The sequence below is a fragment of the Ischnura elegans genome, chromosome 12 (assembly GCF_921293095.1).
Source record: "Ischnura elegans chromosome 12, ioIscEleg1.1, whole genome shotgun sequence".
In the NCBI taxonomy this organism is placed as follows: Eukaryota; Metazoa; Arthropoda; class Insecta; order Odonata; family Coenagrionidae; genus Ischnura; species Ischnura elegans.
Genome location: NC_060257.1, coordinates 31,622,221 through 31,649,565, shown reverse-complemented (window position 1 = coordinate 31,649,565; position 27,345 = coordinate 31,622,221). Strand labels below are relative to the sequence as shown.

Sequence of the window (27,345 nt, the reverse complement as noted above, 5' to 3'; positions counted from 1 at the left end):
TAATGGCCAATGGGAATAACGCAATGTATTTTGTGGGTACCTGCGATTGTGTGACTTTGTGCAAATCGCTCTTGAAGGAGAGATAATTCTTCATCATACTTGCTGTTGGTTGTATAACAAAAATGACACACTTCAATGTTCTTGGAGCACCATTCAAACAACTGTCTGGGTGTCATTATCTGCGAGTTGTAGATGCACTGCAGACTGGCACGAGCAGCAAGTCTCTTGACAGTACCAGCAACACCATCACATGGTCCTTTGCCATGTGATGTGGCAAATAAATGCCACTCTGAAGAGACACTGAAATCAGCATGATGAAAAGTTATGTTTGTAAAATTTTTGTGATTCTTATATTGGGCTGCAGCACCATCTGAGAAGTAGTACACGTGTTTGGGTGTTCTGAGGAAGTGGGATTTCATGAAGTTGATCAGGTGACGCTGAAAAAGATGAACACTCACAGTGTCATGTTTACGGCATTCTGAAATTATAACAAATGAAATGTGATCTATCATATGGTTTTCTGGATGTCTGTAATAAATAACAAATGGATGAATTGTGGCCTGAGCATTGTTCCAATGAAATCCCTGAACCTCATCTTGCAAGACAAATGCATAATTTTCGGCAAAATCACATATTACAATATATTCATTGTCACTAAGTCTCTCTTTCAGATGTTGTAGAAATTGTGATTGCTGTGTGGCTATGAAGGAATGCAACAAAAGCTTTTTTAATTTGTCTCCAAGGTTTTCCAAAAAGTCTTCCACGGATGATACACATGTCTGGAGAGTTGTTCTATCTGTAGATATCCACTGTTTGTATGTTATTTCATCTATTCCATTTTCATCAAATAATTCTTGTAGGTGTGTCATGATGGAATGCATACCTGGGCAGTTTTCACAAGTGGAATTATAACATTTTGGATGTGCAGGATTACAAATAATCCAAGCAAGACACTGTTTGTAGGTGCTAAGTTGACAGTCTGCATCACGTGTCAACTCTTTCAGTCTGCAACCTTCCAACATGAGCTTCACATTTTGGTGAATACTACAAACACAAACACTATGGGTACCAGCTGCACCGGCCAAAACGCAGTTCCTGGGTCGCAACTGGCAGAATTTTGATAGCCCTACTTTCAGTCCTGGGTGTTCATCCTTAAATGCCTTATACAGTTCGTGCAGGTTTGCTAGCACTAGTCGTTTTTGTTTGTGAATCCTGGAACCATTTTCTTTGACGGAAACAAAATCCTTCTTTCCAGGTAAACAGCGGCTTATATCGTCTCTATTGTAGAATTCTATGACACTGTTCACTATTTGTTCGCTTAAGGAGCGTTTAGGTCGTGGATTGGGAGTTGCTAAAATACCGAATTCATTGACTAATTGCTTTGCTTTTCTTACTAAATAGTTCGAGGCTCCAAATTCATTTTCAATCATTCGAATGCTCCAACATTTTGGAAGTAGTGTCAGAATTTGTATCTTTTCACTGTTTGTGGCGCTTGTTCTGAATTTATCTTTCAATTGCAATATTATTTGAGATTCTAAATTGTTTTCATGCTCTGTATTTTTTTCTACACTAGATACATATTTACTTTTGAAAACCTCAGACACTTTCTCAAACTTCCTCTGTGCATAAGTTTTCTCACTCAGTCTCTTCTTTTTCACTGGGGACTCACCAAGAGATACCAAACTATCATTTAATGAATCTAAGGCAATTTCTGGGGCCACGAATGTGTCCGACTCTTCTGAGGAGCTATGCCGTTTTGTGGAATCCACTTGTTTTGATGTAGCTGGGCGAGTCACAGGCCGTTGTCCCTGAGATAACTTTTTTCTACATTTATCACATATTTTGTAGTCACTGGTTATGCCACCAATCATGTCAATCATCCACATTTGCACTTTACGTAGATTTTTCTTGTATCTATCGTGTCCATTTTCCCCGATAGGATTACAGCAATAGATGATCTGCTCAAACTCCATCTTCAAGGTAACTTTGTCAATACACAAAACCTTTTCTGCAAATATTGGTGTATATGCACCAGCCACACTGTCATACAATAAGTTATGCCAAACACTTCACTTATGCACAGTATACTATATTTTCACAGGTGGGTAACAGAACCAAATGAGGTTTACATGTGACCTATTCCTGCTCCTGGCGCACGTAACAATGCTTAACCCCTCAAGCGTGACTTTAAATTCCCGTGGTCCTTCTCTCAGCATGTACGATGCACTGACTGCATCTTCTGAATGCGCCTCAAGCGTGCGTGACCCACATAGGCGTCCGAAGGTTTCATCAACAATTCCTATCTCTTTAACCTCCATGTATGTACTTTAATGAGTATATCTGTGAGAAATATCTGCCTGCTTTCTTTCTGCGCCTCTTAATTGCCTTTGTTTGAGTGCTCGTATTTTTTTCGAATATTTTTCCTGCTGATGCCAGGATGCTTTAGGAGCGGTGCCTGGTGGATGCTCATGGAAGATATTCCTCCACTCACGCTCCGATTTATGTGCTTTCTTAGCGATTGTGTGTTCTGTGTGGGGTCACTGAATGCTTTCCTCTGTGGTTCATTATCATCTGCTTTTCTGCCTCATCGTTTCCTTTCTCTTTCACTGTGGCAATATATAGTGAAGTCATGGACCTTCCAGGCCTTGTCACTCAATGGTCCTCGGAACCTCGAAGACCTGCCAGCATCTAGTATCATATTTACGACGTTTGAAGCTTAGGATTGGGGTTTTTCACGCCTACGTTGTTTCGCTTTTATTTCGGCCTTGGGTCCCTTCCGTATCTGAACCCCTCCTGCTATGGGGTTCATCCTGTAGTGAAATAATGCCACGCATTGCTGTACTCATTAATTTATATCTCCTGATCCCATGGTCATCCCAACTTGAATTTTTACTAACTTGTAAAGAATATCATGATAAATCAAATATATTTTTTTCATTAATTTTGAAGGTGACATGTTTTGAGATATTCAAGGTCAAAGGTCAAGGTCACTGACCTTAACTATGAGAATTCCTCTAATATGACAAAATGACATATCATTGGAAAGCTTGTTTTAAGATCTTTCCAAAATTACCTAATTCATTGTTCTATCATTATTAGAACGGAAGTTACAGCCATTTCTGTCATGGGTGTTGGCCAAATTTTCCGCACATTTTTATAACTTCAAGTGGCCATTACTCGTATGATACTTGTGATAAAAATCTGTAATTTGGTATTTTTCATTCTCTTGTTATGTGTAATGAACACACCAAATTTCATGAAAATCGAAGAGGGTCAGGTTGGAAACTGTGTTGATTTCAAATGGAATGACTCTACTACGCTATCATTTTCCTGAGCCGGGACCACGAAATCATTTCGACAGTCCCAACTGAAGACCTAACATACAAGCAGTAAGTAGAATTCAATGAGGAAAAATGATTTGGGGTCGCAACTGAACGTCGAGACATGCAACTACAAACAAGTTATCGTAGCTGACAAGGACCTGAAAAATACCCCAGAAGAACATCACGGGACTCCAATAAGATAACGTCTCGTTCCGATAAGGGGAGTAGGGGCAGAGGTGATACTGTCCTCAGAGAAAAAAAGAAGCGAACGACATGCGGGTCGCTGCTGCATTGCTACAGAATAATTGGGACCATGTGCGGAATAGCCGGAAAACCTCAACTTGACCGAGGAAAACGAACATCAAGGTAAGTCGGGGAAATGAGAAAGCTTCTTCACCAACACACCTCAGCGTAAACATACACAACAACCATTCCCGGCTACTGCACATGAGAGGACGATTGAAATGACAAAATCCAGTGTCGCGAGATGAACCTAACTGGCGACAGTGATCGTTTTTATGTTGCAAATTTCGATAGGAAACTTTATTTAGAAGTAATTTTCAGTACGAAGTAGAAGCATCGACATTTTAACAACATCTATTCACATGTACTTCATTTGAAACCTTTTTCTATTTGCCATACCAATATTGCGGTTCGGGCTTCAACTCGAGGAAGATGCTGACCTCGTCTTTTGGTTAGTGTTTCTGCTCTTAAGCCCGTTTTACACGGTACGCCGAATTGCGCAGTCTGACGTACGTGCGAAGGCGCAATCAAAATTGCGTTGTGTAAAGCGGTGAATTGCTAGAACACATGCGAGAATGCGTGGATGCGAGACGGCAAAATAGCCCCTGTTCTAATTTCGTTCATGCATTCGCGCAATTCCACGCCATTTTAGAAATTAATGCAGCTCTAACCTGCGCAATTCCGTGTACCGTGTAAAACGGCCTTTATAGCCACCTTGAAGGCTACTGACTTCTAGGTCCTGATATGTAAAACATGAAAATCGGCCAATGTTGACACTCCAGCTTCGGTATTGAAAAGAAATATTATAATAATTATCTATCTATAATGGGAATTAATTTTCTTTCAAAAGAAATATTCCCTGAGATTTTGGAAAATTGGTTGCCATCGGATCAATTGCTGCTCTTACGAAGTACGAAAATGCGCTACAGCTTGGTAACTGATGTAGAATGTGACCTCGGCCTCCGCCGCAGAAGAACAGATAACCTATGAAATGGGAACGTACAACTGGCACATTGAGGTAAGGACGTGTGGTGAACTCACGTTAGTGGTGCCTGATGTCAACATCAATCCCCATTTTAGAAAACAAGGCCACAATTCAGTCCAGATAAAGGAAAAAAAAAATTGTCGGAACCAACACAACTCTCACCTAGCCAAAACACCCCGATCTCAATGACGTTCGCATCACCGAAATTCCTAAAAACATTTCTCTAACACCGGTCACGCCAATTAGAAGGGATATTGAAATAAATACTTGCAAATTTCCACGATTATAAAATTTATTACGACCTAGGTTTCAATGTTACTACATCATATTCAATTTAATTAGAAAGGACCTTTCCGAGGTACACTGCTGTCCAAATGTAAGTTAATATTCTGGAGCCACAACAGTTCTACGTGGTTAGTTGAAGCCGATTTGACAAAGCAGCCGACACCGTTCAGAGTAATGAATGCTTGCAAGCCCCGCTGTCGAACAAAGACCCCGTGCCAGAAAGCGAAGGACCCAGGAGGGGCATACGAGTTAACATTCCAGCTGGTATTAATGCCGAGATAAGGGCACTGTATTTTTCAAATGCGGGCGCAAAAAAGAAAAAAATCATCAAGCTACGAAACCTCACAACACTCCTAGATTTACATGCTGGGCAAATCAAATGCGTATTGCACGAGATCCTTTAAGGTGCTCATTCCTTTCTAGCGACGTGAGTATTCCCTGTTTGTTGTATCACTATTGGTTTATCCATATAAATACACCTTGACGTAACTATATTGCATTGTTGATACACGTCCGTCTTCCCGCTTGACTCGAAATTGGTAATCTTTTAGAAGTACTACAAAATGTTCGGTGTTGAGTGAATTTTTCTTGGTTACACTACATATATTCAAGACTGAAAGGAAAGAAACGGAGTATTTTAATCTTTAAGACATTCCTCAATTCCCAATAATTTACATGAGTATTTTAATCTTTAAGACATTCCTCAATTCCCAATAATTTACATTTAATAATTCATTCAATTCAACGCCACGATTTATAATTCTAGGAACCACCCCTACATTTCTGGAAAGATTGGTCTTTTTTAATGAATCTAAAATGAATGACAACAGATTTTTACAGTAAGTCGTGACGTGATACGAACTTCATTACGTTTTTAACTAGGTATTGAAAATCTTATTCTTACGGGTATCAATGAAAACGGTAAAGGTGGAAATGATACCGCGAGTATCGTTTATCCCCTACTCTCCGAATAATATATTTACAGTAACTTAAGTAACTTTAGCCTTACGAAGATCATAACACAACTATAATCTACAAATACCAGTATATGACTATTTGTGATCTTTTGCGCGAAGTGGAACAAAATACTATACATAGATTCGGAATTGCTACCAGACCTATTTTCGCTCTCCTGTCTACTACATACGAGACAATTGAAAGCATAACGCGCAGAAGTAGCTACCCGTCGCTCACAACTGCGTCAAAGAGAAAACGAAGATTCTACACAAGTAAGCCACCCAATAACCACGTTCACACGCCTAACGCTTCATTTCCATTCAGCAAATTGAACTCGCAACCAGCGGAAAGTCCATACAGTGAAAACAATTCGCCTTGCCTTCCAAGGATACATTTAACCACGGCTGATAAATTTAATGTGTTAGTTCTTTGACCAGGCCTCTGAGGTTTACATTGAAATGGATTAATTTTCGAACTCTACATTGTTTTTTTTACCATACTAGCGTTTGCCAGAAAAGATTATCTCATCTATTGATGACAGGAGCAAAATGGAGAATAAATGTATGAGCTGATAGGGATAGTGAAACGCAAAGTGAAATATATAAATCGACGGTTGGTATTCAATGATTAAAAATATATACAAGATTGCTTCCATCTGCTATAGGATTTTACTATTATTTTTCAGCCCTGAATCAATTTACGAAAGAATTTAATACAAAAAAGAATACCATCATCATAATGGTATCCAACTTTACCCCCAACAAATGATACGATCATATTTCATAGGAAAATTATGAAACGGATGAAAACGACGCACAAGCGCAGGAGCCTTTTTGGATCTAAAACATAGATAGTCGGGAATAGGAAACTAACAGGCCCACTTTATATCAATAACCTGGAGTTCACCTCAAATATATATCGACCATAGCAATCCGGCAAAACATCAGATAAAGGGGTGAGCTTTACCGACACACGTGGCTTCAAGGCAAACAGAAGCATGGCCAAATGCCAGATTCTGCTAGAAGCTCTTATCTGACGAGAAGCCAATATCTGAGGGCGAAAAGATGAACAAGGGAACCATCCCAAGCTACACAGGTACACATTAACCAGTACCCAGTATCAATAAGTGGTCAAATATGCCGGAACAAATTTTGACTGACAGTATCTGCTGATCCATTGCGTAATTAATGCTCTTTCCCTCTCATCAGGACTAAAATACATAATCCTCAACTTCAGAACTTCATGGAATATATGGTTTATTATTCGGTAAAAATTAAGGTTAAAATAATTTTTCAATGTTGAAGAACGGTAAAAATCCTTTTTCTCTTCTCCATCTACGATTCTAAAGCTACCACCGACATCGTCTCAGGGCCTGCTTCAGCGTCAAAGCTGCCTTGAAGACGAAAGCAAAGGGATAGTGAATAGATATTGGATGCCTTAAACTACTCAACTATGCGGAAAGCAAGATAGGTAACCATGGGCTGTAAAAATGATACAGATCTTCCATTTTATTTTTTCCCTCACCATCTCACCTCAAAACTATAAAATTAAAAACCTCCATTATTTATGCTACGTACCTGATTCTATCTCATAGTCATTGCCATTAGCTCTTCTTTTGGTAAAACTTAGTCTTCAAGTGGTCTCATTTCTATAAATGTGTTCGATGAGAGTCACTAGGAACTGTAGTGACTCTGTTCAGTGGGTACACTTCGGCCTTCGGTCATCTGATCACTTCAAACGACTTCCAACTTCATCCTGTGGCACATTACAGACGCAGACAAATTCTTTCCATCTACATTATCGCTGCCTAAGTCTGGTACTACGCAGGAAAGTGAACTCAAAACTTCTTTATACCATGTCTATCGCCTTCGAGGTCGCATTATTCCAAAAGAAAGGAATTCATTCACTTTTCTCCAGTAATTAGCTGTACCCTTCCGTAGACTTACACGTAGTTTAGTTTCTTTTATTTCAGGTAATTGAATTTTTTACAAATAATAAATCAATGAAAATTAGCTCCTTATATCAGATAAACATTTTAACTGGTATACATACAAATAAATATTGATTAAAGATGTCATTATCCACGCAGATAAGAAAGCAACTTAAAACCTTAACAACTTTGTTGGTTGACGAATGATTGATTCTCTTGAAAGGACAAACCCTTCGCTGGTGCATTGCGAAGAATTATGTGTAAAATATATATGAAAGCTATGGAGCACCACAGCTAAATGTATGACGATAGTGAATAGCCATATGATCTTCCTCTCAAAGAATGAAAGTGAGTCTACGTCAAAATTTAACAACACTGGTAACTTTTCCCACAAAATATGTAATAATTAAACTGTCCGAGGTTTCAGCACTTACTGCCTTTATCAAAAGTGTAGTTTACTGGGATATAACAAACTTCCAGCAAGATGAGCCAGATATGATATATGCACATGAGCGAAAAATAGTCCAAGACAGCTTCACCGAAATTTATATCCCTTTGCTCTCCCATTGAAACGGTGTGATGCATAATAGAATTTGCAAAACAATTTTATGAACGATTTCAAAATCACAAGTATATTCTTTCGGTTTTAACAAATAGTTACTTCAACACTATTATCAAAATATTCGAATACGATTGATGAAAATATTGCCAAGACTTTGAAAGTTCAATTAAAAAACTAACCCATCACCATAAAACTAATAATTGAAGCAAATGCCGATGTAAGAACAAATTTCGAAATTGACAATAAATTAATTTCACATTTACCATTTTTGAGCATAACAATTTAACATTTACCCTCAGAGCCTGAAAGTGATAAAACATTAGTTCAAAATTTCCAGTTTAAAGGGTGCAAATAACTTAATACAATTAATTTTGATTTACGGCAGTCGAAACAAAAATGTCATTAACGAAAATTTATTAAATTCCCGTTTCAAAATATCAACAGCAGTTGTAACTTAAAATTTGTTTCCCGTGATCGATTGGTACTTATTTAAGTCGTAGGTATGAATTTCGACAAGTGTTAATTTTTTATAATAGATTCTTTGTGACACACTCTACAAAAGTATTACGATTTTTTAAAACACAATTAGAGTCTATGAAACTTATTTTACATTATAACATACGTGATTTGCATTCACGATCAATTATTCGGCATCATTATCCCAGAGCGATTTTCACGCCTTCATAACGTAATAAACAAATACTTTTGGCTTACCTTCCACCGCATTAGAGATGCCGTGTCAAATGCATGTAGCTATGATCGAACAGAAATCATTTCCATTACGGATTCCGGGAAGTGCGGCAACATGATCATACCGCTGAATCTGCAAGCAAAATATCCAGTCAGAAAAACTAAATCACACAAGATGATATCAGTAAATTCCGGCTTCACTCTAATAATGAAGTATGAATATTATCGCCGCTAGTTAAGTACAATAAGGAGGTTACGATGATATAGGATGCGCTAGTAGAGGAATCCTTACGTGACGCTACATCTCAAGTTGATTTTTTTTTCAAGAAATGTATTATCTCCAAACGATTGCGCTGAAAATATTACAGGTTTATTACGAAAAATGTTAATCAAAGCACCCACTATCACAGAATAATTTTGAGCCTGCAGGCAATGTAGCGCTAATCATTGTAAACAATATGACATCATAGCAGAAAGCATTACTTATTATTAGTTTACATTATCTAAATTTTACGCATTCAACGATACTTTGCATATGGTGCAGATAACTGTAACTCAAGTTTGAAGAAATATATTTATTTTTTTTAACTGCGAATTTCATCAGACTTGGAACATATCGCGATCTACAAATATTTCAATACGCAACAATAGATAATGAACTTTGTATAAAATCTGGAAGACAAAAATTTACCATTCTAGGAGAATAATAAAACCCGACCAGTCCTGATGTCGCATATTACCGCTGGGCCCTCACTTGACGCCATGATCTCTAGAAGTAACACAGATCAACGTAGAAAAAAGCCTTCTCCGTTTAAATTAGAAATAAAATTCTAATTTCTACACTAAAAAAAGTGGAAATCAATTTTTGAGGAAACAACATCGCATACTTCTCTTCATAAAGTTATCGCTTCTTCATACCGTAGCCATTAGCAATCATCCTACGCCTGGTTACCAAATTACTTCAGAGCAACTAGGAAAACATCAACTTATAACTGTACAATATTTCAAGGACCCTAAGAAATGATAAAATGAGACATAGGAATGCGAAAGCATTTTCCCTGCACCACACGGACTGGAATGAATGATAGCTAAATACTACTAGTATATTGAGGTCAGGCAGTCAAATATCTCACAATGCACACCTATTTTTCATACTCATACAGGATAACGGCAGCTGACACACGTCGGTTGATGCGTCTTGCGGAGCAGTTTGCAGAAAAGAAATACTTTCGGTAGTTGGGCCTCTATCAAAGTATATAGCAATTAAGCAATGACATCAACGCCATTATCTTCAAAGGTACTTTAATTCCAACATATTCGTCTGGATTCGCCTAAGCAAAGACACATGTAAGTGGGTTTATTCGCCCAGAAACTATGTTGATCTCGCTAAGACCTCACGGAGAAATTCAATCATCCACTTCCAGTCATCTTTGGAGCATTTAGGTGATTGTTCACCCTCTGCCAAGCACCCTAGAGGTGTCTCACAGGGTATAATGAAGAAGTAGACTATATATTTAAAGAAACTTCCTATCCCAATAAAAATAAGAAAACAAACGCTATCGTTAGATTCATCACGTGATCTTGGATTTTGCCGATTCCATCCTGGGTCATGCGCAGAAGCAGATAATCAAGACGCCACCTTCAAAAGCACCATGATTCCAGCCACACGTTGAATACCATTCTCTCGAACCTTTCTGCCGCCTCTTACAGCAAGTTTTCAACGTCCTTGAACGTACCCACGCCCATTTTGGAATGCTTGCCCACATACGGGGAGGGACACGAGGATGGATACCTTTCGTGGAAGTGAGACAATCCTCAGGTTCCGCGACTCTTAAACAATAGGGGAAGCGGTCGAAAATAGAAATAACCTCAAGCAAAAAAGTTCTTTACTCACAAAATATGGGAAACGCATGCTGCATTGTCCACGACATGTGGACTTTACAAATACACTTCAATTTTGCAATAAGTCTTGCTCCTCAAATTTTCGCCCTATTAAGCTGAATGAATTAATTAGCCTGCCTCGGGTGCAGCGGGCTTAAGTCCTTGCTTGCCACACTAGACGTCGCGGGTTCGAGTCCTGCCTGTGTACGCTGCCCCTATCTTGTGCACGGATATTCGTGTGCGCGTAATTGTTAATCTAAAAACACCGATGTAAAAAGTTAGATGTTGAGTGCTGTTTTCGCTGGTACAGGAATAAATAAATACACAATTTACTAAGAACCCGATACAGTTTGAGTTAGAAATTTTCGCGCAAGGTTTGAACCGCGAAAATTAGGTAGGTAATTTTTAACGTTTGAAAAACAATTCTCGCGAATCCCATTCAAATGTTTTGATTCTGATGTGAAACTAAGATTTCACGCTTGCGAAATTTTGGAGGCTTAATACCAATGTCAAATATTCATTAAAATTCGACCTTTCGCGCAGATTTCAATAGATTTGGTAGCATAAAAAATATATTTTCCTCTTTTTATTCGCAGCTTACTTCTAACATTAATGACGGCAGCATACCTACACAAGTTCTTGACCCTTTTACGGATATAGGCGTGGAAAGGTTATTGACATATCTCGCTGCTGCATACAATCGCCGCTCGTGGCGCTACTATACAATATCCAACCCTCGCCTCGAGGGATCGAAATGAGAACAATGACGTCATAAACTTTGAGAGCGTGCGCTCAATATTTGAATTCGCTGGTGAGGGCTAAAGTCGTTGATGTTATTATGGGACTACAATCTATTTCCCAACGAATAATTGAATTAAGTTACGATTTCGAAGCGAAAACGTCGTTTAAATTTCAAAGCGACATCTTCAATTAAAACCTTATATGAGTAAAAATATTTCACATGCCCTAACCCATCTTGTTCGGTAGTATGGCACATGAGGTAAATATTTATACATGGAAAAATATTCCTGAAATGAGAAGGTTCAAAAGCTCTTTCTTAACGGACTTTTAGGGCACCCGAGTAATGTCATCGACATTAATATGCAGAAAATTCATCACAATTGCATCAATTTAGCTGATCCTGTTTATTCTCAGCTAATATTCACAAACGTGCTTCATGACGCTTTCCCATTAAATCCTAACATAACTGCTGCTGGAAACAGTAGCTAAACATTAATAGGAGGAGAATTTTTTTATTAATGACTAATAAAATACTAGGTGAGAGCTCGATTTAAATTTTATGCATACAAGTGGTATTGCAGTGACTTGTTAATCCCACTCCCTTTTACATAGATAATAATATTGTACACCCAGCATCAGGTATACACCTAGAGAATGCTTGGTAGCACCACGCAGACAACAAGGTATCAATTCCACCAAATAGTGAGGATTTGATCCAGTGAGTCCACTTTAACGAAAACCGCAGGACAAAGCGAACACACCAGCAGGTGAATACAGAGACTTAAAACAAGACATTGAATTGCCAGGGAACATTTCTATAGCCTTGACATCCATAAAACCTGCGCTAAGGCATTTCATCTCCAAAACCCAATACTTGCGATCGCCCGTGACAAAAATCAATAAAGCAGCCGCCGTTGAGGCTCGCTCCAGAGTCTGGAACTGTGTCCCAGGATCTCAATGGGCCTTCTCTGGATTCAAATCCAGCGTCCGGATTAAAGAAGCTGCTCAACGCCTTTGAGCAATCCAGGGAATAGTGAACACGGTAATGAGTTGGGAACGTTTAAAATGAAGTGTACCCATAAAGTGAATTAAATTTATACACCGTGTGAGTAATGTGAAAGTCTCATAAAAATTGCGTGAGACGAGAGGTCTTTTCAAAACATCCAGAAGAAGACTTAATCGGCAAAAGCATGAGATGTAGTGGTTGTGAGAAAATCAACGTTGAAGAACAGGCGGAAGGTAAGAAATGTCAGAGGAAAGACTCCGAAGAGAAACTTGGAGCATGCGAAGAGTGCAAAACAGAAGGCTTAGTTAAGAGTTAAAGTTAAGGGAATGAAATTATTGAGCACTGGCTTTGAAATAAGGCTTCCAAAAGAGCACATCAACTTATCCCATGTCAGTTTGTCTCCAAAAAGCATCGTACAAGCGCTTATGACCAGGCCACAGCGGATATTTCTTTGGCGAATTCATTTTGACGCAAGCTCGATTAGGAATGGAGAGGTCATTCAAGTTGATGGTATACTTTTCAGGGTCTCATTTGGAGAGTAAACGAAACGTGGAGATGGGTTCACGTCTGTGGAGACATATTTAAATAAATAAAAGATCGCAGCACTTTTCTACAATTTTTTTACACTGTGTACAACACGGGGTACAAGACCAGATGATGGCTCAGTAAGCCGAAACGCGTTTTACGCGGTAAAAAAAAACAAAAAAAATTGCGGAAAAGTGCTACGATCTTTTATTCATTTACATACGTCTAACTTCCACCAATTGAAGCCGAATCGGTTGAACTCTGTGGAGGTTAACATCTATGAAGATGGGTTCAAGACAGCTGGATCCAAAATAAATAAGTATGGCGTATGTTACTTAAAACTTTTGCCACCATAAAAGGAATCTATTGATACCATCAAGGCAAAATTAGGCTAAAAAAATGAAAATAATATATTCCTTACAATTTTATATTTTAACTTTCTCCTGCTATTTTGGCCGATCATAGTCCCGAGTAAAAAACGCAAAACACCCACGGCATTATTTATCTGGTAAAACAAAAGTCAAACGGTGGCCTAGCTACATTTTATTTCATCGTGATTTTTGAAGTCCAAAGTACATTAGATCAGAGTTCTGCCGAGAGGGCATGTACATGCTAATAGTAATCGGCATTTTTCCTATGGTTAGACAAGCAATGTCAAGCGAGCCTGGGCAAAAATCGGATTTACAAATTAAATCCGAGGAATTGTAGTACAGAAAGCCTAATTCTGCCAGCCGATGGCGTACAGTTAAAATATCATTCTTTACAATTTTCATGAAAATGAAATTCCCCGTCGTCCCTTCGTCCCCGCACCGTACTCGAAAATGTAAACTTCTAGATTCCTCCCCAACCTAACTGTCAAAGTTCTTGTCACATAAGTATGCTTTAGTAGTGAAGTAGTTTTTAAAGTTAGAAAAAAACGAGCAAATCAAGGAAATTCCAGCCGCAAACCGCATCATCGACCGGAGAAAACGCCGTTGTAGCGGTCCACTCTCAACCAGCCCAAAACATGCATGAAAATTGAAATGAAAGGTGGTTGCAATTTTCCACAGTAATTGAATTCGTACGACGCGTTTCGGCTCACAGAGCTCACCATCATCTGGTCCAAGACACGGTATCACATAAGAACACCACATTTATACCTTTCAGGAAGGGATGGGGGAGCCGAAACGCGTCGCAAGAATTAAATTATTGTGAAGATGTGCAACTACCTTTCATTTCAATAAGCCGAACTTCGACGTATATAACGCCTGAATCAGTTGAACTCATACACGAAAGCACTGAAAGTTTCTCGGGTTAAAAACTCTTCGCTAACGAAGGATCTAAGGTAATATAATTGTTGGTTCTTTCCCGGCGAACAATTTTCAGCTAAAATTAGTAATATAAATTAAAATAACTATTTTGAAAAAGATGTGTCGTTCAAAAACGACTCACAGGCAAGTGGAAGTTTGAAATTTCTACGCTCCACAAACAAATTCGAATAACTTTCACAAATTCTGGGCACTCAAGAGAACTTAACTTTCCTTCACCACAGTCAAAGTAGAACTGAGGGTATGATACACGTTTCGGTTTCATAAAACGACCGTTTTCGAGGTAGAATCCTGAGGGTCAGGGATCGGAGAGTGAAGAGGTATAAGGGTATCAGCAAGGGTCAGGTTTTCTTTCCGGTAGGTCTTTTTGTATGAGTCCCAGGAAAACAACTCACTTTTTCGAGGTTTGAACGCTTTTAATAGAAGTATGGTCTTCGATCGTATCCAAAGAAAACGAAATGAACTTCGATGAAACGTGCACTTACATCGCATGAAAAACCTCCACTGTCTTCACCATAGACCATTTGAGAATCGGTGTCTTGAAGAATAACATAAAAACGGTGAATACTGAGCGTTAAAACCCATACAGCTTCAATAACTTTACCGCGTCGCGGCTAATCCAACTCCCGACGCGCGGAGGCGGACTCTGCCGCGCGATCGAAAAATCAATGTAATTTCCGGCGACGCAAACTTATTTCAAAGAAAACTGCATAAAAACCTTAAGAAATCTTCAAATAATGCTCTCATATAAGTTACTCCGCGTGACTTTGCCGAAAACCCATTTGAAACTCTACCTAAATGTAAAACTTTGTCGAAAAACAGTATCCGCCATTTTGTTACTGCACGGTAAGAATGTATGGACGGTATTCTTTAAGATTACGGAAAATTAAAGAAAAAACACCATGCCAACAGATTGTGTGTTTTTTTATTCCGCAAGAATCCACCCATAACTTCACCATCCACTTACTTTGGAAGATTTTCAGAGAAAATTGAAGACGGGCGTTTTTATGGAAATTTGCTCATGTTTGAGCCTCTGTATCTCAGTAACGGGTAGGATCTATGTCAAATGAAGTACATATCCATAAATTTCAATCATTTTTGAGTATACCTGCGAAGTTTCAAGTTTATAACTCAAAAAAAGCCATTTTGTAATTTTGTCCGGCTTTTTCTGATTTCCGCCCACTGTGCGACGCGACGTTTCGAAGGCTAAGTCTGACATCGTCTTCAGGGTGAATCCCGAGGACCCTTCCTCCACTCTTCGCTAACGTTTCGAAGAGATCGTTGCTTCATCAGGGCAGTCTGAAGACCAGTAAGTTAGTTGGACTTTCTGGGGGCCTATGCCCGAGTTTTAACTCGCATGCGAGTGGGTGAAAACTAAGGGGTCACGTGACCTTCTCTCTAACGACGAATGAATTTGGTATGCTCGAGTCGAGGGAGTGAGCTCATACCCACGAAAATTCGCTCCCTCACTCAAACCCAGTAAAAACCTTTTTCAAAGTACGAGTAAACACGCTACCATCGCCGCAAAAAAAGGTAGAACGGAGAACGCTTTAAGCATTTGTATGAAATCCTGCCGAAGCTCCATAGAGTCGTGTCATATATCATTTTACTCATTGTTTATTCGACTACAATAATGGATCGTTAAACATTGTTTAAATGTAAACGTTTAGCTCCTACGGTCGAAACCCCTGGAAGGCGATGACCAACGCGCTCTTCGTAATGTTGGCGACGATCAAGGTTATAGAAACTAAGGTGGTCTCACTTCGCTGTCTACGTTTCGTGAATGACGTCACGGCAGACACCTCGCTCGGGCGCCTGGCAGGAACAACGTGCTATTCCCGAGTTTTTGCCGTCATATTTATTTAAATTCTCACCGATTAGCTAGATATGTCGATGAAACGACTGTGGGTTGGTGGTATATATGTTTGGCATTTGATTTCGTTCGATAAAATAGCTTGTCATATTCTAAATGTAGGTATATAAAAGTAAATAAATAAAGGACGACGTTGAACGCCAGCTATTTTTGCATTTCCCAACGCAAAGATTAGTCACCACCGAACTGAAAAAGCGAAATATCCGAAGAACAACTAAAAGTGCCATTTACAAAAACAATCTTATTAACCCGCAATACAAAATTTCTTAACTACTAGTAAGTACTTCTAAAAATCAGAGCATTGGTTGGTACAAGCATGATTCAGTCAACCGTTCTTTCTTCCTCTCTCGCCTCCTAGAATGAACTTCTATCTCCCAAGTCTTTAAGGTTGGGTACCATTGTCATAAACTATGATCTTATCCCAGTAATAGAATTGAAAATCTAATAAGCATATATCCTTTATCACCTTGGGCGACGATGGAGTTTTTAGCCCGAGAGGAAGCCCGAAAAACATACAGTGCGCACGTATCCCGGGAAAGAGTCTCTTCTAATCATAAAGGAAAGGCTACCGAAGGTAGAACTCTAAATCCGTGGCCTTGAGTTCAGACTTTCACTGAAAGATTCAGGCCCATACGGAACATAACGGGCATAAGCGAACGAAAACAACTCTCTGGACTTCAGGTCAATAGATATAATCTACAAGCGGTAGTCGATGCAGAAGAGTTATCGTTAGAATCAGCCAATCATCGATCTTCTCAGATACTGAAAGACCGGGAGTAGGGGTGGGGCGTCATGTGATCCGGTTTTTTTTCTTTACAATCTTTGCTGCACGCGTTAAAAGCGGAAATCGCTCTTATTTACATTTAGCCCGAAGATTTGAGCGTCAGTGCGGTACGTTCGTAATAGAAGGCCCATAAAATTGTGCATTCCATGTCTTGCTATCTTCCATCTTTCCCTCGACCTGGCGTTCCTTTTGTCAGTGCAGGCCTTCTACCATGCGTGTAATCCGATACGTCCTGGAAGTGGGTCCCATCATCATCTTATCACGCTCACTCGCACTTTGTATATAGGGTGTCCCATTAGGAATCTACAATACTTCAGGAGGTGGTAGAGGAGAAAATTTTAGGCATTTTTTGTTAAAAAACACGGGGTCGAAACTCCATTACTATGCTATGGCCACGTACAATGTTTTTCATGCACTTGGCAGTCACCATGATTACGGTTTTTCTACGGTTTTTCCGACATTTTATTTAACACTTCCGATTTTTAAGGACATTAAATAAGTAAACTTGTACGTAAACCTGCGATTATAATGGTTTGAAACAATTTACGATTATACATATTTGAAATAATTAATCTTTGAGCCTAATTAAACGAGAGCTTTTACAGAGGTTTCCAGCAGCGAGTAATTTATTTGTGTTGCCATGTAGTAAGAGGGTTTTCGAGACTGTCTTCCGTTTCCATTCGCAGTCTTTTTAGAAAACATGGCAACACCTACATATCTCTCTCCGCATCCCACATACCTAGAGCCGCAGGTCCCACCTTCCGCCACGATGTTGCTCGAAACATTATGAGCTTGCACCACTGGGACAATCACAAAGATACTGTAAAACTCGATTATAACGATCACACATGTAACGAAATCCCGCATATAACGAGGTGAGTTTCCGGTCTCTTAGACTTCCCTATGATTGCCAATGCTAATTTCCTCGCATATAACGAGCTCGGATGATACGAAATCCCCGCTATTACGAATTCATTGGTACCTTGGGTAATTGTTTCCTCTTTTACAAAGAAATTACGGCCATCGTGGCTACTTCACCGTTCCTTACCATATCATCAGTTGTTCTCACGTATGGCCATCACCACATAGTTCTACCGTTGATTTTAAAATCCTTCCCTTTACAGCCGTTTGATGGAGAGGGTGGGACAACGTTTAATCGTTTCGGAATTATTGCTTAGAATAAAGACGATTTACGGAATATTAGCCGGGAATCCTGTTATGTATACGGAAAAACCCTTTATTTTGGATATAACAAAACCCCGTTAGTAACTAAATAGAACGACGGCCGCCAGAAAATCGTAATAGGCGAGCTTTACTCTATTTGAAAAGGATCACAATCTAATTCGAGCAAAAGGCGAGTAACTCTCTTCGATAGCTCTACCAATCCTTGAAAATCAGTGTCAATAGGGAATAAATGCGTTGAAAGGAAAGAAATGGTGAGTTGTCAAATTCTGGGAGATATGCCCTGTGTAGCATATGTGTAAGCATAAACAATATTCTTCGCAAAAGAATTATGATGAAGAAAATATTATTTATGCTGTTGCTGTTCCCTCATTAATACCAAAGTAATTAAAGGAAAATTACTTTGGGGTAAGAAGAGGGAGGAGCGGCCATGTGAGAGCGAAGTAGCACCGCTATGTCACTTTGTCATCCGAGGATTCACTACACAAGTATTTCAATTTTGCCAAATTCACGATTAAAATAACGAATAAAACAATGATTTTTAAAAAAATATTGCCCACTTTAATATGGCAAGAAGAAACTCGGTGAATTCGATAACTTAACAAACAAGTCTAAAAAAACGGCTCAAACGTATTCCGCACATTCTACCTGCCACGGTAGATACAAACGTCCGTTTTCCGCACAGCGCCCAAAGCTGCCTTGACCGCTAGTGTCCGTATTCCGCACATTACACCAAACCCAACTTTCCTGATCACGATCGGCATAACTTCGCATACTGCTGCTTTGCCAACGGCAAAAAATTCTCTCTCAAGACAACTACCCAAATAAAAACCAAAATTAAATTTCACTTGTAGTTCCAGTGAATTTTTAATCAGTGGAACAGCATGATTACAAAACAACAATTTCGCACTATGTCGTACACGTAGTACAGATTGCACCTTGAGGGAAAATTCACTTCATTTGCGGAATACAGACGCACGGATTAGTGGACCTTTTTCTCGACCCTTTTTGACGGTCATAGTATGTGCGGAATGCAGCTGCTATCTAAAAAATATGAAATCCAATCCAAAAAATAATGCTTTAGAAAGAAAATTGCCCGATAGAACAATCCTCCGAGGAATCAAAACCGTGGATTGGCAATGAGGACGGAACTTTTAAATAGTTAGGGAAAGAAAGGAAGAGAAGGCTTATAGAACTAGTTCGAAGGTTTTAGGAGGACGGGTCTAGACCTGATAATATCCTGTGAATTATGAATACACGTACGGAGACAAGAAAGCTGTTATTTGAGCGGCGATGAGTTCGATTTCAGGAAAGGAAATTCAATCAGAGATCAAATTGCGGTAATGAGATGTCATCACTCGAATCTTAGTAAAAAGGAACCCAGAGTATAACAAATAATAAGGACGTTAATGTGAATTTTGCAAAATTTTGCAAACGCATCAGAGAGACTGGACTGGGCGAATTTAATTGCTATTCTTAAGATAGTTGATGCAAACTAAAGGTATAGTTGAATCAATCGTAATCTGTACATTTCAGACTGCACAAATGAGAATAGCCAGTAGAGAATCGTAGTGAGCAATATTGGCTAACGTATGAAACAAGGCCGTCCTCTGTTGAGCAAGCCGTTTAACGTGTATGTGGGGGAGAACGAAAATGCGCGTTTATAATTGTCTGAAACATTCAATTTCAAAATGGGTGAGATAGCGCAATCGTATTGTTGATACTCGCGCAAAGCTCATGTTTAATTAAGCTCAAAGATTGTTTCAGACAATAATGATCGCACATTTTCGTCCAAACTTAATTATTTAATGTCCATAAAATTAAGTGTGCTAAATAATAAGTCGAAAAGGCTGGATGCCTTAGAAAAACCGTTTTCGTGACGACTAAAAACAAATGTGATGCCATAGCTAACAACTATTGTCAGTAACTAAGGGTGGCGACCTCATGTTGAAGGGCAAACAACGCTTAAAATTGTCTCCCCAACCAATTCCTGAAGTATTGTAGATACCTCCAGAAACACCCTGTAGAGAGGGCGGTAGTTTGCGGTTAATTTTACATAAGAACCATAGACTGCGTCCCATCCACGCTAATGTCTTACTTCAAACGCCATGAACCAGAGAATTCATTTTTCGCGAAGTCCTAAATTTGAATCAATTGCTATTTTTCCTTTAAACCGGCCATTAAGACTTCAGGTGGCCAGGCCTAGGTGAGGGGATGCATAAAGTGACTTCACTAGAGTCCTCAACTACAAGCCCAGTTCGAACTCAGTAGCCCCTGAATGCGCAGAGCTCCAGCGAAATGAGAAGAACTCCGCTGGGGGAACACTGGAGAGGAGACGAAGCGCTTCGGACTGAGGCGAGTTCCAAGCAAAAATTTTAGCTTTCTCCTTCAACCTCGTGTAACGGTACTTCGCCCAAACCAAAAAACCCACATCTGCGCATGGGCCAGGAAGTTTTAACCGGACTTGTACCACAAGCCGTTTTGCGACTCTTCCGTTCCATAGATAGATCTTCAATGTTCAATCCAACCTGCGGTTTTCGGAAGTCTTTGTCAGATGCATCGGGGAAATATCCAGAAATGGCACACTCAGTTAAATGCGATGCTTCCCTTCCACCGACTTTCAGGGTTTAATTCCTTCTGTCGGTAGTCAGAATTCATTGTCGGATGTGTTTAGAAAATGTCAATCATCATCATCATTGGTCAACAATCCTAGGATTGGTTTGACGCAGCTCTCCACTCTATTCTCCTATCAGCTAATCTTTTCACACCTACGTATTTCTTCTCTTTCAGATCTCTCTTTACTTGTTCCATATATTTTGTTCGGGGTCTTCCTTTTCCATTCTTGCCTTCCACTTGTCCTTCGACGATTGTCTTCATCAGGCCATCATGTCTCAAGATGTGGCCTGGAAAGGTCTCAAGGAAAATGTCCATTTTAAGAAAACTCTAATTATAATAATTTAAGCGAAGTCATGATATCCCGTACTTCTTCCTCTCTTAATAACTTACGTAAAACAATTTTTTGTTCATTATAATGTCATAACAAAACCAAAGGCGTCTTTCGCGAATATTTAACATAGTCCATTTGGAAACATTTGGAGACACCCTCTGAATCTTCAGGAGAAATTCTGGCGGGTTTTAATTGAATGCGGTACTCTATAACAATAAAAGAGGATGCTCATTTGTAGGTCGGGTCAACTTAAGGAGCAATTAACCCACGTCAGCTATCCCCGATAAAAATATTTTGGGAGAGGGAGGTGAAACCCGTGACCCATGATGACCCCTATACAAGATAAATTCTATCCTTGGCCTGAAACAGGACATCAAAATAATTTAGCCAGAGTTTTGTAAAATGATGGACTAAAACGTTTAGAGCCGTCGGTGCCAGTGTAACACTTGTTGCGGCATGCACACCATACGCCTACATGGAGTGCTGTAGTTGGAAAAAAAAATAGGCGGTACTCGTCAAAAATTCCAACAGCTGAACATGCATTATACATCCGGCCGCGAAGGTATTTTAACCGGTATGCTTATAACGAGTTTGGATCTTAGAGGGTACGCCGTACCGGCCAAACTACAGCACTGCCTACATGTTATCATTTCAGAAGACGTGTGCGTCGTTGGAACCATTAAAAAAGACCACGCCGCGCTGGCGCCTCCTACTCAGCTGAAAATAAATCCCGAATCACATGTTCCCTTTCTTCATCCCTGATTCCGTCACTTTCCATGTTAACTGTCGTTCAATTCAAATATAAGCGTGGCGTTAGAATAGCTGTTAGCGGCCATTGGGTTCTGATCATCGCTGAACGACGGTGCCAGCCAGCGATGGTTTCACTTACGGAGAAAGGGAGGGAATTTCCATCCCTCAAGTCATCGTGGAAAATGATCGCGTGAAACAGTAATTTTTCCTCCATCATAGGAGGGATAGCTGGAGCTGTCCTTGGGAGAAAATGGAAAAACAGATCATGCGATTCAGGCTTCAGATTTCCAACTTGCCGGCCTAGGTGGCGGTGGGGTAAAGTCCTCGCCAGCCAATCCGTAGGTCGCGGGTTCGAATCTCGCCTGGGTAGGTGGTCCCCATCCAAGGCATGGATGTTTGTGATGTTCTATTGTTAATATTGCAACCCCCGCTGTAAAGTCCATCCTGTGCTGTTTGCGGGGAAGTGAGAAATAAATAAATAAACTCCCAGACTACGTTGAATTGAATTTCCAACTCCCAGACTGATTTGAATATACTTGTCTCTAGAATTGTAGAATTTGTTTATTTGTTATTATAAATTGTTTATAATTGTTATTAGAAATAATATCCAACGTTCAACCTTAATTTTGCGATTCTCTATCATCGAAACTGTTTTTAATCGCTACCGACTTATTTGCGCCACAGACACCGGCGCGGACGCTTATGAATTCCCTCGGACGCTGTCGCCATCGCATTTATACAATCGAAGAACTTGTTCTCTTGGGATTCACCTCTGGTGTGTTCCACAGGGGTAACTATTCCTCCAAGAGCGTACCCAGGATCATAACTAGGGGGGGCAAGCCAAGTTCTGACATTTTAGCATGGAAAAGATGAATGAAAACCACATTTTAAGAAAATTATAACAGCGCTTTATTAGTTTATGAGATTATTTCGTTGATTAAATAGTTTTATTTTGGTAATATATGTTATACTAACACATATCATTTATCGTGGGTTCAAAGGAAATTTTTTTTAATACTTTCGTTTCAATTTAGTACTGATTTTGCTTAAAGACTTTTGCGATTTCCCCCCTGCCCCTCGCTGGGTACGCCCATGTACTCCTCCCCAACACGCACTAAGAGGATGTTGCCATGGTGACACGTGCACTGGCTGAGCTGGGTTGAGCTCTCAAATTCCGTTCTAAGGGCCCCCACTTTCACCGCATAGGCAGAAAAATCTGCCTCAGTGACGATAAACCCCTTAGTCACTAGCTTATCCTATTTAAGTCATCAGCAAAGCTAAATTTAGACACCTCTCCGGGAAAATTGGGTCAAGTTATTAATTTCATAGTTTTTTATTCTTGGTAAAACATGATTCCTCGTTATAAATTTTATAATAAGTTCACCCAGACCCTTAAAAATATGCAAGATTTTTAGTACGGTCCCTTTATCATTGCGTTCGTTTTGTATGACGAGGTATCCTCGTATCCCCCCCCCCCCCCCAGAACAAAATCCTGGATACGGCCTTGCTTATGCCACCCCCAGAAAGAAATCCTGGATCCGCCCCTGAATAAGTTTAAACAATCGGATGTTTAAAATTTGAATCGGATGTTTAAAATTTGAATCGGATGTTTAAAATGCCTTATGTTTGAAATTCGTTTAAATAAAATGTGTTGGTATGCGTTTCAGCACTTAACATTTAAAAAAACTAGGCCTAAGGCAAAAAACTATTTCGTTAAGAGGTTTGGAATCACTAGATATGTCATGTTCCCGTTAGCTGATGGGGGTTTGGAATAAATCCCTTCACTCCCAAAAAAATGGTCTGGGTATCACGTAACTTTCGTATGGGGGGTGTAGTGGGGAAAGGTTGTTTTCCACCCAGAACATTAACTCCTCTTAGCCAGGGACATTGCAATAGGATTGAATGCAAAGGAGTAGCAGTACCAGGCTTCATACCAGGTTTCCCCTGGGTTTTGAATTTTTTCCATTGGATTTAATTGCCCTAAGTTCATATCAATCTGAAAGCAGTGGTACGAGATGATTTTTATGGAGAATTCGGTTAGGTATGCTGTGAAACTGACTCACGTAGTATTAGTAGTAGTTACAGAAATACAGTCACAAAGTGCCACGTGGGCGCTCATACCCATGCCGCCCGCCCAGGAAGTCGACACACGCTCCAACGCAGCAACATTCCGCGTGTTCAACCACGATTTTGACCTATTTTTTACGCCTCCCTAATTTCCCCGTAATTTCTTCTGACTTTCAGTCCCTATTTTTATTCCCCTAACATTATCTGAACTTCACTGACAAGTGTGAACACAGACAACGACGTTCACTAGCCAAGGTCACATTCACAGAAGCTATTTCCAAGGACAATCTCACATCTGCTAACATTGGCGAAGGTTACCATCAGCTACCATTGAATCTAATGACATGCCAACACCAACGGTACGGTGTTCAACATTATAATGGATGACACACATTCCATACCTGCATGATGCAATAAGCACCAAGCCTGGCCGAGAACAGCCAGGCCAGGGACAGAGTAATGGCGACCCAGATCACCCAAAGCTGGGAGTCAGTCACTGGACTCAGGACAGCAAGTGTACAAAATCTAGCAAACGGAGACGGGATATCGATCGGATGTGGGAGTAGCCGCGCCAGGATTTTGCCGCCCTGCTTCAGACACTTCAACACTTAATAATGCAAGGTAAAATTCGAAGACAGCCAAACAATAGGCCTATATCAAATCAACAGGGAGACGCGAAAAATATCAGCAACCCATCACATAATATTGCCGCTAACATTATACTGGTATGGACTCAATTCGATGACTAGAAGTACACATTTCAGGTCAACCTCCGTTATTAGGGCCATTTTCCTCCGCCATTCCTTCGTTGGCGAACTTTTTCCCGAAATCCGAAAAAATTTACTTGATAAAATCAATTCGTTATAAAAACAATTGCAAATCCCGGTGGGTTCCGACTGAACACAAATTAATACAATGAAAAGATTTTATATAAGAATCGTAAAATTATGTACCTGAATAATACGAATTATGAGAAAATAGACCTCGGAACATGTGAGCGTTAAGAGGTCATAATATAATTACGCAGAATAATTAACACACAACAGGAAATTACAACAACAACACACTCGTGAAAAAGGAACATTTCCTTAAACAAGAGCTCGCAAACAACAGAATTGAGGCAAGAACATGTAGTAGCTCGGGACGATTCCCGGCCGTCATTGGACGAAAACGGCCCCCGCTTGGGCTCGCTAAGCTAACGCCAGAGAAAACCAGCTTTCCCCTTCCCCCTCCCGGCCTCGTAACCAGCGGAGTCAATTCCAAATGTCCGTAGCCTCGCACGCCAGGCCAAAGGGAAAAGCATTCGTCATCTTAACGATAGGGGGGAAACACATGGCAACGCTGCGAATTAAGCCTCGGAACGTTAACACAACAACAATGCGTTAGAAAACAATTTTACGGGCACCGGACCGTTATGCATTCTTACGCAATAATAAATTGGGGCCGATAATCCAGTACCTATGTCATCGGTCTTCACATACGAGAGGCGTTACCACTCAATTAGTAATATCGACAAAGGGTAGTTTTAGAGCTATTTCGAGAAAGGAAAACGCTCATAAACTATAAGCCGGTGTATATAGAGCATTTAAAGTTTGAAATTCGAATATATCGGTCTACAAGAAGCTGTGAAAGGTAATATTACGATGTAAAATTTGTGGGTGGAGGCTAGAAGGATTTAAAGAGCATAGATCAACAAGATTGGCGGTTCGCGGGACAAAGGTATTTATAGACTTTTTTGACACTGCAAAAAAGTCCAGAATTAAGAGCGAGCAAAATGTAAATATCGTGGAAAATTGAGGCTCCATTGCCTCAGGCATGAATCACGGGTGGTATGGAGTAATACGGAAATAGTTGAGGCACTGGTAACGAGGCTACATCGTAAAGGAATCGACGTTCGCTCCGAGATTTCTGAGTGAAACGCTTCATCGTCTGGCACAGCTATGGTGGAGTCGTGGCGGCGCTCAACAATGTAAGAAGTAGCAAATATATAATTTTACGAAAAAATAGTTTTAATGATAAAAAAACTATTTAAATAGTATCAAACTGTAAAAAAGACAGTCATTCCTGTCGGCAGGCATTCCTTTCTGTCCTATGGCATATCGACATTTTGGTAATTGGTGGTATGCGAAAATTTCCTATTCTCTTGCGCCAGATATCACTGCTGAAATAATCATATACACCAGTATTCCACTATTAATTTAAATCCAGACTCCTTGAAGCCCGTGGCACATTTTAAATTATTTAGGTGCCCCCAAAATGAAAAAAAAATATTCTTATTAAGGGGACGCATGGGATTATCTGGATGTAACTTAAAGGTGTAACCGTAACACGAAAATGAGGGTGATATATGCTGGAAAAAATCGCTCTTAATGGGCCATTGTACCTGATCATTTACCTAACAAACTCCTTGCTGGTAGATAATCATTCCTCAAGAAATTTTACCGTATCTTATGGTGCCGAATAACGAATTATGGATCCTTACTTCACATAGGTACTTCCCAGAAAAATGTTTCGTGTACTGTTCGTATGATTTATTGACGGAATCGTTGAAGGAATCTACTTTACAACAAACCAACCAGATATACTTTGATATTTCTTTTGTAGACGAACTGCGAAGAAAACTTCACGATACATGACACCGAATCTACAAAAATGAAAAAAATTGCAAAAAATCATCAAAATGTCGTCCGTCATGCCGACAAAAATGGCTACAATGGACACTGCAACAGCAATGGCAGCAAATCCACTGGGGTACGTGTACATGAGCAGAGATGGTTCTTCAGGAATCTTTAACAAGGGCATGATTAAATTCGTGGAGCAAATACTCAATTAAAGCCAGAAAAATCCCTACGGATTTCGCAAGACAATTGAATTTCAGATTCCGTCGCTTTGAAAGCTCCACGAAAAAAACTGAAAATACCATAACTAGGAGCCTACGAGAAAACATCATAACTGACAGCAGGAACTAGCAGTCGTGCATACATATAACGTATATTTTAGTATTTCATATTCTTTCAACACCAATGGGAGAGGTCAGAGCATAAATTATGAGCGTGACAGAGTAACACGAGGTTCCTCCTCCTTCCTCCAGAATTTAGCACTCCTAATACATGGGAATTCTTGAAAAAACTTGAAAAAATTGATCAAGCAAAATTCTAATCTTAATTTCATGGCAAACGAAAATATTTTGAATTAAGTTCTTCAGAGATAATTGCAGCTCGGAAATCATTTCCTCCACCTTTCTAAAATTCTACGGGGCAATAACATGGCAAATGCCAGGCAGGTGGAGCAATAATATCAAGCATAT

At 39.8% G+C, this 27,345-nt stretch overlaps 2 protein-coding genes across 6 annotated transcripts in view; one reads left to right on the top strand and one right to left on the bottom strand.

Moving 5' to 3' along the window:
* Window positions 1–27,345, top strand: part of LOC124169770 — a 53,737-nt gene that overhangs the window by 10,590 nt on the left and 15,802 nt on the right. Inside the window, exons 1-2 of one of the 4 annotated variants that reach the window (XM_046548500.1) lie at window positions 25,616–26,007; window positions 26,643–26,789. The exons of 1 other annotated variant lie outside the window; for it this stretch is intronic. In XM_046548500.1, the coding sequence (XP_046404456.1) occupies window positions 26,691–26,789 (99 nt within the window). In that variant the 5' untranslated portion in view covers window positions 25,616–26,007; window positions 26,643–26,690. Of the gene's footprint in view, window positions 1–25,615; window positions 26,008–26,642; window positions 26,790–27,345 lie in introns of those variants that run through there. 2 more of the 4 variants (XM_046548498.1, XM_046548499.1) reach the window with 2 other exon arrangements.
* The window catches only part of LOC124169768 (activating transcription factor 7-interacting protein 1-like), a 95,496-nt gene that overhangs the window by 67,379 nt on the left and 772 nt on the right, over window positions 1–27,345 (bottom strand). For both annotated transcript variants that reach the window (XM_046548489.1, XM_046548494.1), the window contains exon 2: window positions 9,000–9,108. The gene's annotated coding sequence lies outside the window, so the exon portion shown is untranslated. The remainder of the gene's footprint in view (window positions 1–8,999; window positions 9,109–27,345) is intronic.